This window comes from Hydra viridissima, unplaced genomic scaffold, assembly GCF_058129835.1.
Source record: "Hydra viridissima isolate aposymbiotic clone 2 unplaced genomic scaffold, HvirCarnegie_v1 scaffold_1, whole genome shotgun sequence".
NCBI lineage: Eukaryota > Metazoa > Cnidaria > Hydrozoa > Anthoathecata > Hydridae > Hydra > Hydra viridissima.
This window is the reverse complement of record NW_028324300.1, coordinates 19,383,246-19,396,771: the sequence shown is the minus strand read 5'-3', so window position 1 is coordinate 19,396,771 and position 13,526 is coordinate 19,383,246. Positions and strand designations below refer to the sequence as shown.

Sequence of the window (13,526 nt, the reverse complement as noted above, 5' to 3'; positions counted from 1 at the left end):
TTGCGTTTTGGGTGCGTGTCACTTCTTTATTTTTTGTTTTTTAATCTTTTGCTTTTTTGTTTTTTAATCTTTTGCTTTCTGGTACTTTTCTTTCGCAAGGATTGTTTACATCAGGTCGTTGATGAAGAACATATTCTTGCTGTTGGTTTTTCTTTTAGCCCAGGAAAAAAATCCAAATAAGGATGAAATACTGCGTCTCATCTGGTTTTATTCATCCTTGTTTCAGATTTGGTTTGGATTGATGAAGGGACTTAATAGATGATAGAATTTTATTAACTATAAGAAAATTAAAAATTTGTAAAGAAAAAAAAAATCTGACAATTATTTTTTTATCTGATAATTTTTCCCACCGACTTCATGGTGCAGTTGTAAAAACGTCATTTAAGTTTGTATTAGGGAATTCCGGTTTTCTAGTGTATTTATTTATTATATATATTTCAGGGGAACAACAGCAGCAAAAACATAAATTTATATAGCAACAACGTCATATACGTACATTGAATACAACTGAACAACAAACAAATAAGTCTTTTTAATGGTTAATTTTACGTTTCTTAAGACAATAAGCATGTAAAAAACATAAAGCATTAAGTGTTTCATTATTTAACCTTGACCTTAGTTTAGTGACAAATAGACCACTTGCAGAAAATGACCTTTCACCCCCCACACTTGTTACTTGGATTGACTTCAAAGGCGTGTGCAACAAATCTAAGTTGCTTGTTCGTTTTTTTGTTAGCTCAAATACAGCCATTTCTTTGAGCGTTAGTTTGGAAGTTAGTTCTATTTTTTATTTCTTTGGTGAAACCCCTTTGGCTGTCTCTCTGATGGAGAACTCGAGCTCTTGTGACAAGGAAGTAAATTGTTGTACTTGCTCCTGATTAGATTCATTATCTGTCAAATTTTCCTCATCTATAGACTCACTTCTCTTTTGCTCAAACAAACGATTAAACAAACTTGATGCATTAGTTGCATGTGCATTTCTCTTTGGAAGTTTGTCTTTCTCCTCAAAATAAAATTTCTCCGCGTATTGTTATCTCGTCAGCCATGCATGCAAAACCAATTATGCGCTGCTTTTTCGATGTCATCAAACTTTGTATATCTAGTTCTGTTGTGTAAGTGAAAAGAGAAGTTTTAATAGTCACAAAGTTAGCTCAACCCTTGATGAGTATACTTCATTAAGAAGCAGAAGATATATGAACAAAAATGTTCATATGAAAGGTGATTATTGGATCCTTGGAATGATCAGGGTACATGGGTCTATGCCAGCAGAGAAATTTTTTGTAATTGTTGACAAGAAACTGAAAGAATTTGGGCTACGTTTTGCCTGTGATATTATTGCAGTAACCACAGACAGAGCTGCTGTAATGAAAAACTTTGGTAGCTCAATTTTACCAGACCATCAGCTGTGCCTCGCACATGGAATCCACTTGGCTTTCTGTGATGTTCTATATAGGCAATCTAGGAAAGAAGATAATGGCACACCTGAGCAAGTCACTATTCTAGAAGAGGACCAAGAGGATGATGACAGTGATGAGAAAGGAGGATTAGAAGTTTCAGCAGAAGCAGGTGCATCAGCTCTTCCAATGATCAGGGAGGATGTCACAGAACTCATCAACAAGGTCAGAAAATGTGTCAGATTGTTTCGAAAGTCTCCAGTTAAAAATGACATGATTCTGCAAAAGCATGTCCAGTTTGAGTTTGGAAAGAAGCTGTAGCTAATCTTAGACTCTAAGACACGTCGGAACAGCTAACTAGAAATGATTTCAAGATTTATTACCCTTAAGAAATGTATTCAAATTTCACTGATTGAGTTATCAAGCGATATTATGATTTCTGAGTCTGAATTTACCACCTTACAAAATCTATTAAATGCTTTAGAACCAATCAAGGTTGGTGCTGAGGTACTTTGCAGAAGAGATTCGAATTTGCTCTCATCTGATGGCATTCTGAAGTTCATTTTCAAGCAGCTAAAAAGCCAGAAAAACACCTTTAGTCAAGAGCTAGTTGACTCGTTTACTAAAAGAGTCACTGAGAGGAGGAATGCTATGTTAGTAAACTTAGTGAAATATCTGAATAATCTTGATATCATTAATGGAGCAACTCATGACATTTTCAAAAAATCCATGTACCAAGGATCGGATGGTTACGAGGTACTGCCAGTTACCCAACGATGTTTGTTTCGTTCTAAACATGTTTAAGTTTCAAGTTAAATCAAGAAATTTTAATTAACTGGAATTCTTTAACTATGATAAATCTAAATATAAATGTTAACTAGTTGCTTTTACGGCAACCTAAAAGATTTCACCGTGATTATTTTTTAATGATTTTAGTTTTACAAGAGTTTTTTTATGATTTGGAAATGTTTTATAAATCTCAAGAGCAGGGCCGTCAGTAATTCATCCTAATCGTGGACTCAAAAATGATTCTTAAAAGTACCAATAACGCAGTTGGATTTCTATTCGTTCTAAGAAGACTTTTTACACACAAAAAAAATCACCGATGGAGTTATTACTTTATATTATACAACTTTTAAATTAAAGAACCCATGTTCTGTATAAGCAACAATGGGAATGTCAATACCAAATTGTTGTTCTTTGAGACATTTGAAATCAATTGCTTCTTGAATTAAATATACTTTATTGTTCTTTCCAGGTTCACCAGTTTAAAGTGGTAAACCTACAAAGAACAATAAAATATATTAAATTCAAGATGCAATTCTTAAACTAAATATACTTTTTTGTTTTTTTTTGCAAGATGCAAAAAAGTAACATTGAAAATTAATTAAACTTTTAAACAGACAAAAATATGTAATAAATGTGTTATAATAATTAACATTTAACGAAATAGAATGATAAATAAAATAACGATACTTTGTCTTAAAGTTATTTACTATTATTTTTTTTTTTTGCTTTTACTAATTTAGCGTTATATTGTAGTGCTAAAAATAACTCTGTCATTTTTTTTTTCTTTCTATTTCTCTCGATGGAAGTTCTTTTAATAAAAAGGAACAATGAATACATCTTAAATTTGCTCTTGCTCGTAAAAACAACAGCTGGCTCATTACGGTCAATTGCCTTACGCTTTGAGCAGCGTGCTCGTTTCTCTCTAAAATCTGTAAATAAAAACAAAATAATGACATTAAATAGTGATGTAATTAGTCCAACTCCTAAAAACTACAGAGATTTAATCGATATCAGTTAATGATTAAATTATAAACATTACAATTGTTAAAACAAAATAATGATAGACAGTAAAAACAAATAGTTGACCTACAAATATCGATCTTGTTTTTGGAATAAGCAAAAAAAATTTTCAGACTTTTAGAAGACGTTGTTCTAGGAATAGGCCAGTTAGGGGTCAGGGGCGGGATTTTTTGTCAGAAACTTTTTGCAAATCATCCTCATTCAAGATCATTATCGACATTCTAGAAATTAGAGTATGCCCCATACCTCTTTGAGACCTATCTTGAACAAAATTTTTTTCAGACTTTTTTCACTTAAGATAAATTTAATTACTATGGAAACGGCAAGTATAAATTGTATGAAAAATGAAATCAGTTAATATAAATGATTAGAGTTGAAAAAAACTTCATTAGAAAACAACCAAAAATTTCACGAAACAAATTATCTAATAAAATTCAAGTATTTTTTTACAAATAAAGAATTTTTAAGCTATTATCTTCCTTTGAGAAAAAAAAAATGTCTACCGTTCGAACTTTTTTTCAATTTTCCAAATTCCAATTTTTTTTTTACTTCTTAACAACTAATAAAAAAAACTTTCCGTTCTCAAAAAATTTCGAATCTCATCTTAAAAACTCGATTTTTTTTAACTGTCACCATTGACAACGACAATAAAACCAAGGTAATCTTTTTACATTTCAATTATTATTATTACATTAAATTATTATCATTTTATTCTATTTTTGTGATTTTCTGAAGAATTTAACAAAACATTTTTAAGTTTTAATAAACAACAAATATTTGCAACAAAAACTCCAAATAAAAATGAAGATCGTTCCATTTTTTTTCCACTTTTCATATTTTATAAGAAAATTGTTTTTTTTCTTTTTAAAATTACTTAACATTTTATTTCATAAATAATTCTTGCATTTACTTATACATTTTACATTTTTATTTAACATATTAAAAATATTTAAACAATCAAACGTATTTCGTATCACTTCAACTTTTTCAACTCTTCGAAGTTATAAAAACATTCTTGTATTACATATACTTTTTACATATTTGCAGTTGTATTTATTTTTTATTTAACATTTTAAACATTTTTTCGTGTTTCTTTAAACTCTTCGATGTTGTTAAAACATTCTCCACTGTTGTCGGTAGAAATCATCAACCTCCTGAAATTCGAACCACGAAGCCATTCGCAAATATCGTCGATGAAGTTCGTGTCGTCGTGAAGGTAAATATTTAATTCATCAGTGAGTCGAATCCACGGAAGAAAGAAACCTTCGAACTCGTTCTTTGATACGAAAGTATAGTTGGTGCTTATCCGCAACCATTCAATTTTATGTGTCGGTGTCCATCCATCGATCTTCACTGGATGATTTAAATTGACATCACGAACGTTGGTCGAACTTAAAATGACAAGTTTTTTCTCATCCTCAGATAAAATATTTTTATCAACCCATAAATGATTCAACTTGCATCCTGCGTCACAAAATTTCTGCATGAAATATTTCTCATGTGAAACTTCAATAGCAGTTTTTCCATTTTTTATAACAATCCCCCAACGATGTTCATTAATTGATCTTTTCAAGTCCTCTGTAATCGACGCCTGCGCTTCAAAGAAGCATTCCAAGAACAACTTTCGATCAACTGAAGAAAGACCTTCATATGAAGAAAAATAGCATATTAATATTATTATCAATACTAATATTATTGTTAATATTTATTTGTTTGCAACAAAAAATTAATCAAGATAAAATTTGAAAAATTAGAAAACGCAATATCGTGTTTAATAAATATGTGGATTTTATTTTTATATCAAAGAGATTAAAACAGTCCAAAAGAAAACAAATTTCAAAAAAAAAATTTTCATTTGTTAAATATTTGTTAAACAAATAAAAAATTTGCGAAATACAGAATCCAAATATTTTTTGAAACTTGTCGTACGCAAATCTCAAACTTTGGTTGCGCTTCTACCAATAGAAATACGAATAACAAATAAGCCAATCAGAAACTTAGCCAAAAGAATTAAAAAGCGCGCTATTTGATTTTAAAAAGAAACTAAAACATTTCAAATTTATAATTTTAGGCAAAGAGACATAAAGTAATTGAATTAACAGAGCTTTTTATCGCTTTTTCTCTAAAATCCAAACTAATAGAAATATAATCTGCTCAAAACTAATTTTAACAACTACATGACACATAACAACAAAATCATAAACACTTCTTTCACGCCGTTCGTTCAGAAATCAACAAGAAAATGCACATAGAAGTTTGCGATTTTCATCAATGAAACAACTCAACTCCTGCGGCGATGTTCTCATTTGAAAAACGTCCGCTTGCTCACAGAGTTGTTTTAAAATATCAAACAGAGTGAGGATTTAGTTGTAATTGAAAACTCGAACGTGGAATCTAGAAATACAGTTTGCATTCGTTCTCTTGGCTCAGTTTATCATATTACGCTTTACATATTCTCAGTTCTCCTGAAAATCTCTACATTCTTTTTATTCTCATTTTTCCTGAGAATATTTGAGCATCTCATCACAATTCTTAAAAGTAGGAATGCGATTGAAGCTTTTATACTTTTTTTAGTATTTTAAACAAACAAAAAATACTTGATTTCAATTTTGTAAAAATAGAGAAATTTTTGCATTATAATAAAAATATCTATAACTCAACTCTTATCTTTCTATCTAAAGTTATGAGAGACTTTTGGTTAACAGAAGAGTTTGCTTCTGTTAACCAAAAAAGTCATAATATACAGAATGCAGGTAAAAAATGTTATTTATAAGTGAAATTTTAAAGTGCGGCTTTTCATTTTTAAATTTAAATCAATATCATAAGAAAAGCAGTCAGTCTGACTAAAGAAGACCACATATTGAATAAGTCTGCTAAAATCTGATTAGTTCAACGCTCTATATAATTTGTTTCGTTTCATCGTTAAACGTAATATTATCATTAAACAATAATATCATTAATATCGTAATAGTATAAATAAACAGAAGGTACTTTAAACATTTCCTATATATTGCATATTACAATCCCAAGGGAGCCATTATATCTCTTTCGACTATATTTTGCAACCTTATTACAAAAAAGATTTCAATTTTCGTAGATTTTTAAATATTGCTATCCGCGTATGGTACACATTGGATACAAGCTTATGTATTAACTGCAAAGTGTAAAATCCAAAACGATGCGTTGAAATAAGTGATTAAAAATATTCTCTAAGACTTAAAAACAGGGTTTGTCTCGCTGCTGCTACAAAAGTTCTAGAAATATCAAAAGATCATTTCAGCTCTTTACAGCCACACCCCTAATATTTTTATTTCTGAAAAACCCAACATCGAGTAACAATCTGTTTTACAAAATTATGACAAAACGTCGCCAAATATTTTTTTTGAAATTTCTAAAAAATCACATACTATTTTTCCTTACACCCCTCAAATATTAAATATAAAAAAGAATTTCTTAAAGTAACTTTCAATTGAAACATTAAAACTCTGATATCAAAAACTCATCTTTTTGAACTCTTGTTACATTTTCAGGGGGTAAAAACTGCATGATAAATAAAGCCGACTTTGAGTTCAGATTCAAAGTGTCGTTTTTAAAGGGAAAAATTAAGTTCAACAAGTCGATAAAAATACAGAATAGAACTGTTAGAGTCGAAACAAAAGCGATGCGCTTTATTTTAGCGGTAAACTTATTTTTTCTTTATTGAAAGAAATAGATTACAAGAAAATAAATAACTAGAGACTTGGCTGAGAGGAGAAAAAGGAGCTACTACCCTCCCAGCAAAGCACACAACGCTGAAACAACGTTGATCAACGTCGATCAACGCTATTTCAACGTTGTGTGCTTGCTGGGCTATCTTATCTATTTATTTTAACCAAACATCCTATTTTTCAAGTGGTGAGAAGTAGTGGGTGGGGGAGGAGTGTTTTTAGAGAGAAGTTTTTTAGACAAAAGAGTTTACATAAAACTAGAATAAGAGGTTGTTTGGCTGTATCGCCCTCTTGAATTGATCTACTGATAAGGTCAAACGAAGTCAATTTTCGAAGGCTAGTAAAGTAAATCACAAGTGTAAAATAACTCTATTTGTCAAAAAGTTGCTGATGGTCTTTTGTCGCAGTGAAAATGATTTTCAAAAAGAATTTTAACGGATGAGTGAAAGCAATACTTCAAGTAATGTTTACGGTTTCAAATTTACAAGGAAAATAAAAGTTTTTCAACATAAACATTTACAATTATCTTCTACCTATTGATACATAACAAATTGATAACTAATAACTATTTTCTCACAATTTAACAAAGTAATAAAACTGACACTGAAAAGGAAACCTCAGAAAATAGAAAATATGTTAAAACTAAAGTTTATCATAGAACGAGGCTATCAAATAAAACTGACAAAACAATCCATCTACTTAGATAATAAACGCAACTGATAATAACATCATTTACACTACAATTAGTAAAATACTGAATCTTTACAATATACTGAAAGTCATGAGAGTCATTTTCTTCCTAAAACAGACCGAAAAAACTCACGTCATAAAAATCTTCACTACTTCCCTTCAGCTTTTGAAACTTTCTTCAAAAGAGTTTCTTCCCTTGTTTTTATAGAAAAAGGAGCATTTTTAGCTAGAAATGCTAAATGGTATTTTGCAAATGAGAGAAGAAAAGTAGTCGAACTCATTAATTATTTTAAATTTGTGGCACGGAAACGAACCGAAGAAATGTACTTGAAAATAAAGCAATCGCATTTTTAAAGCATTGATCACGTAAAATCTTCCCTAAACAAATTAAAATAATAAATAACTCTTACCACTACTCGGACGAACTTTTAGTAGAAAATCTAAGAAAAAAAGTATCAAATTTTATTATATAGAAAAACTTCTTATTTAATTAGAAATGAAAATAAAAAAAGGAAGGGGAAATAAATTTAAATCGTTTATCCTGTGGCTCGTCGAAAATTCAAAAAGTGAAATTTGTTAATTGATATTTTTTGGCATAAGCAACCAATATTACTATATTAATTAAACTCCATTTACTAGCTAAAAGAGAAAAAAATCATTTCTAACTGAAGCATAACTAATTATTGAAAACTTTACAAAGTGCAATAGAAAGTTGTGATCATAGAAACATCAAAAAATTAAGACTAACATTAATATTTTGTTAAGCTATTCTTAACATGGCATTTTGTTAATAACCTTTTGACATCGTTAAAGAGACCACATTATGGTCAAAAACATTAAAATGGTAGAGAAACTACAAAACATTAAAAACGCCTCCTGCCTCTGGAACGCTTATATAAGTCGATTTCAAAATAAAGATCAAAAAGGATTTATATTATAGATTGCGTACATTTACATATCAATACTTATTCATTCCCTGGTAATAAGGAATGCACATTTTTGTCCAAAATTTTAATTATGTTATGGTCTTGTAATCTTCAAAAGTCAAAATTGGCATTTTTCTGTGATCAAAAAAAAAAAAAAATTCTGGTCGTGTAATAAAGTCAAATATTGGAGTTAAATTTTTTATGGTCAAAAACAATATAACCACCTTTAAACTGTGCATACCGTTTAAACGATTACTTTAATCTATTTTTAAAAATCAATATTTTTTATTATTTTATTCATTTTGACATATATTTAAGAATCTTGAAGCAAAAAACATATACCTTTCATTTTTAAATTGATATGCATATTAATATGATTAACAGATATATGTTATGTTCATGTCTGAAATCTTTTTTAAAGGAGCATTTGTTGCAAATACTGGTCAATATGTTTTTTTAAAAATGTCTTGTTAACAAGTGATTTAATTTACTTTAAACATCTGCAGAATTTTTAATATTTTAAAGGAGGATAAACAATTTAAATTTTGTAAATCTTAAATTGTAATAAACACTTAAAAGGAAAATAAATTCATACTTTCACTTTATACAACTTTATATAAGGGGGTTAAATTATTTAGAATTTAATTACCTAAAATTTAACTTAAAAAAATTACTTAATCTTAATTTATTCTAAGTTGATGAGTAGACACCTTAGTTAATAATGTGTAGCAGTACTTTTTACTGGAAATAATACAACATATAAAGTAAACATCAACATAAACTTGAAACAATAAAGATATAACATTTAAAGCAGAGTAAGAACACATCAAAAAGATGTTAACAAAATCAAAATATAAATTATTTGATTTTCTCTGTGGCAGTTATTGATTGGAGCATGCATATTAAACTTATTTTACACTGCTAAGCTAAAAGATTTTCTTTTTATCATGTTTTTAATTTTTAAATTATTTCAAAAACTGTTCTTCTAAAAACCATTTGTTAAAAGCATTTTTTAAAAACAAGTTGCGATTTGAAGTTTTACAAAAAAAAGTCTTAAAAATATTTTTCGTAACTTCAACTGAATAAATTGAGATGGCATTGATTACATTATTTCTAAGTTAACTTTAATTAACTTGAATTTGCTTTAACATTGATGAAACTATTTTTAACTTCTAATAAAGGAATTTTATTGAATATTAAATTTGAAAAAACAAACTATAACCAAATGTTTGAAGTTAACAACCTTGTCACCAATTTTGAAGTAGAAAAATGATCTTTTGAGCAGTAAGAGATGTTAAAACATCTGTCACAGCCCAAAATATAATTTTTTTTTTTCAATTTAACAAAGTTAAATTGAAGGGAAAAACAATAATTTTATACCTATATATAAAAATTATATCTTATATATATGTATATGTATGTATATATATAATTAATCTAATTATAGATTTTACATACTTTTATTCAAAAAATACAAGTACAAGAGTGAAGGAAAAAGTTATTACCTCATCTAAAAATTTAACATAATATTTCTGTTTTGCTCTAATTTTGTTCAATTGTTTTGACTAAATAAACTTTGAAATAAGCAGCAAGTGTGTTAAGTACACTGCAATCTTTAAACTAAAAAAACCCGCATAATTCACTTGAAGAAAGATTAGTTTTACATAATAAATAACAAAGTTGTATGAAAAAAATTTTCAAAATAGTATTCGCGAATGCTATTAAAATATTTTAATAAACATTTAAAATGTTTATTAAAAGCCTAATAAGTCTTTTATTTTAACTAAAAACTGCAATAAGCTAAAACCACTTGTTCAATCTGAAAAAGCATGAAGTCAGTTTCTCAGTATAATCAACAGTTTGAGATTCAAACTCAATTTCTTTGAATCTCAAACTGTTGATTATACTAAGACCCTGTTTACATGAAAACAAAAATGCAACATTTTTTAAAACATTTTTCTTTTAAAATTGTTTTATATTGTATGAGAAACATCTTTTAAATATTGAATAATTTATCCTCCTTTAAAGTATTTTTTCTAACTTTATTACACTGCATATGTTAAAGATAACAAGTTTTTGGTGGCTATCATTCTTTTGTTGTTTCATTTTTTTTCAGTGGAAAAGTATTTTTAACTTAACAAATCATTACTATTATTGATTTTATTATTATTTTTGTTTTTATTATTTATTATATTAGCACCTTCATTATTATTGTTTAGAAGTAAGTTCAATGAAAAACTCACAATTTTTTTGTAGTGAGTGCTTGCTATCATAAAAACACCAACATCAATCATCATCCATCATCATCATCATCATCATCATCATCATTATTGTCATTGCCATTGCCATCACAATCATCATCATCATCATCATCATCATCATCATCATCATCATCATCATCATCATCATCATCATCATCATCATCATCATCATCATCATCATCATCATCATCATCATCATCATCATCATCATCATCATCATCATCATCATCATCATCATCATCATCATCATCATTGCTTTTGCAGCATAAGACTCTTCAAGTACATTATTTACACTTTCAGTTTGTTATTTCAAAGTAAATTATTAAGATCTCTGATTGATCTTTGAACAAATATGCAAAACTTTACCTCACACATCACATTGTATTCTGTCCTCTCTTACCCCTTACAACCAAACAAGTAAACGCAACATAAATGCAAACTAAAACACTAATCTCAAACACATAAAAATGTGTTGCAAGGCCTACCAAAAAGGTAAAAAACAATAAAAAATTTCAACCAGTTTTTGAAAACTCTCTGTCCTGGGACTATACAAGAAATATCTTATAAATCCACAAAGTAAAATAATAGGAAAAGATATAACTTAGTATTTAAACTTACTAAGGACTTCTAGTAACAACGAATGCTTTTCTTCTCTTGACTTCTTTATTTTGGCAATAAAATTTACAAAGCAGCTGGAATCTCTATTAGCTAATCCACATATCATTGGCAATAAACTTCGAATTCTTTTGTCTCTCATAATCTCACTTGGAGTTAAACAAATGTATGCATGTACAGATGCACAAAACTCCATTAAAGTGATGTGAACAAACTGATACCGATAACCAGCATGTGACTCAATTTTTTTAATGAAACGGAATACTTTATCATCATCATGATCATTAAAGTTACCCATCTGTTTCTTTTTAGAGTCAGTGAAAATAACTTTGCCTTGCTTCAGCAACTTAAAAGCAATTTTACAAATTTTACAAATATATTCCTTAACACTTGCACTTTCCATCACCTTCCAAATTGGTTCCTTATTTTTGTTAATGTGTTTTTGTAAAAAGTATAAAAAATTGCAGCAGTATAACTCCGTCATAGTGTTAAATGAATAATACTTTTCCGATGTAGAAGTAATGATTGAACACATTACTGTTAAATAAAATGGCACAGATGCCATTGCTTTTGCAGCATAAGATTCTTCAAGTACATTATTTTCACTTTCAGCTTGATTTTTGTGTGTGTTTTTCTCTATATAATCATTAATTCCATCATTATTGAAACCCATTATTTGAATGACTATCTTTTCTTTCTTATTCCAGTTCTTGCATTTTAATATTGCATCAACTCTTCCAGCAATAATAAATTTGGCTTTACCAAAGTTTAAAGTATCTGCTAATGCATTAACAATGGGATGTTGACTAAGTTTTTTTGAATCGTGTTTTAAAAGTTCATCTAACCATAAAAACTCATCCAACCCATCTACCAAAAACAACATAGAGAGATGAGAAATATTAAAGCCTTTAACAAAATCTTTGTAAAAAAAATTCAGCAGCTTATCAATGCTGCCAATACCATCATTTAGATTTAACTGTCTGCATTCCAGAAAAAACACTAGATCTATACTTTTCCATATTGAACCCTTTGCCCAATCAAGTAGGCATTTCTTAAGAAACAATGTTTTTCCAATACCAGCAATCCCAGAAATCAACAGTAAAGAGGAATTTACTGATAACACTTTTTGCAAACATATTCGTTCATGACTCAAATGTTTTTGAAGAAAATCTTTTCCTTCAGAATTATTCGCAGCATCTTTTTCCACTTCATTTGCATCAACCAAAGTTAGTTCTACAAACTTATCAGAAAGTTCAACATCAATAGGGGTTATCATTTTATGTACAAGTTGCTCTGTTGTTTTATAGATTTTAAGATAATAGGTTTTCAGTGCTTTGCTTATATCTAAAAAGAAAAGTTTTCATATAAAGGTACCATTATGAAGTTTCTTTTAACCATAACAGCCCAGTTTTATATGCTAAACACCTCAATCAGTTAATGCACAAACATTATATGGTATGGGGTTGCAAATTTGGAAAGTTGTTGGAAAATTATAATTTATTGATAAAACAATGAATACTAATTTGTTAATTGCTGTATTGGACACAAGTTTAAAACATTCACCTCAAAAACATAGATGAGGAATTAATTTTTTTGCTTCAACAGAACAATGACCAAAAACACAAATAACTACAAGAATAATATAAATGATAATAATAATAATAATAATAATAATAATAATAATAATAATAATAATAATAATAATAATAATAATAATAATAATAATAACAATGATAGGAGTAATAATAATAATAATAATAATAACAATGATAGGAGTAATAATAATAATAATAATAATAATAATAATAATAATAATAATAATAATAATAATAATAATAATAATAATAATAATAATAACAATGATAGGAGTAATAATAATAATAATAATAATAATAATAATAATAATAATAATAATAATAATAATAATAATAATAATAATAATAATAATAATAATAATAATAATAATAATAATAACAATGATAGGAGTAATAATAATAATAATAATAACAATAGTAACAATAGTAATAATAGTAATAATAGCAATAATAATAATAATAGTCGTAATAATAAAATTAATGATACTAACAATAAAAAAAATAATAAGAATAACAAAAATGATAATAA

The 13,526-nt window shown here is 27.8% G+C and overlaps 2 protein-coding genes across 12 annotated transcripts in view; one reads left to right on the top strand and one right to left on the bottom strand.

Moving 5' to 3' along the window:
• The window catches only part of LOC149893764 (ATP-dependent DNA helicase PIF1-like), a 265,925-nt gene that overhangs the window by 54,872 nt on the left and 197,527 nt on the right, over nucleotides 1-13,526 (top strand). The window lies entirely within an intron of this gene.
• The window catches only part of LOC145195475 (NACHT, LRR and PYD domains-containing protein 3-like), a 95,084-nt gene continuing 85,725 nt past the window's right edge, over nucleotides 4,168-13,526 (bottom strand). For all 11 annotated transcript variants that reach the window (XM_090076308.1, XM_090076316.1, XM_090076309.1 and 8 more), the window contains 3 exons: nucleotides 11,406-12,746; nucleotides 8,011-8,040; nucleotides 4,168-4,847 (listed from right to left, as the gene is read on the bottom strand). In XM_090076308.1, coding sequence (XP_089932434.1) covers nucleotides 4,276-4,847; nucleotides 8,011-8,040; nucleotides 11,406-12,746 — 1,943 coding nt within the window. In that variant the 3' untranslated portion in view covers nucleotides 4,168-4,275. The remainder of the gene's footprint in view (nucleotides 4,848-8,010; nucleotides 8,041-11,405; nucleotides 12,747-13,526) is intronic.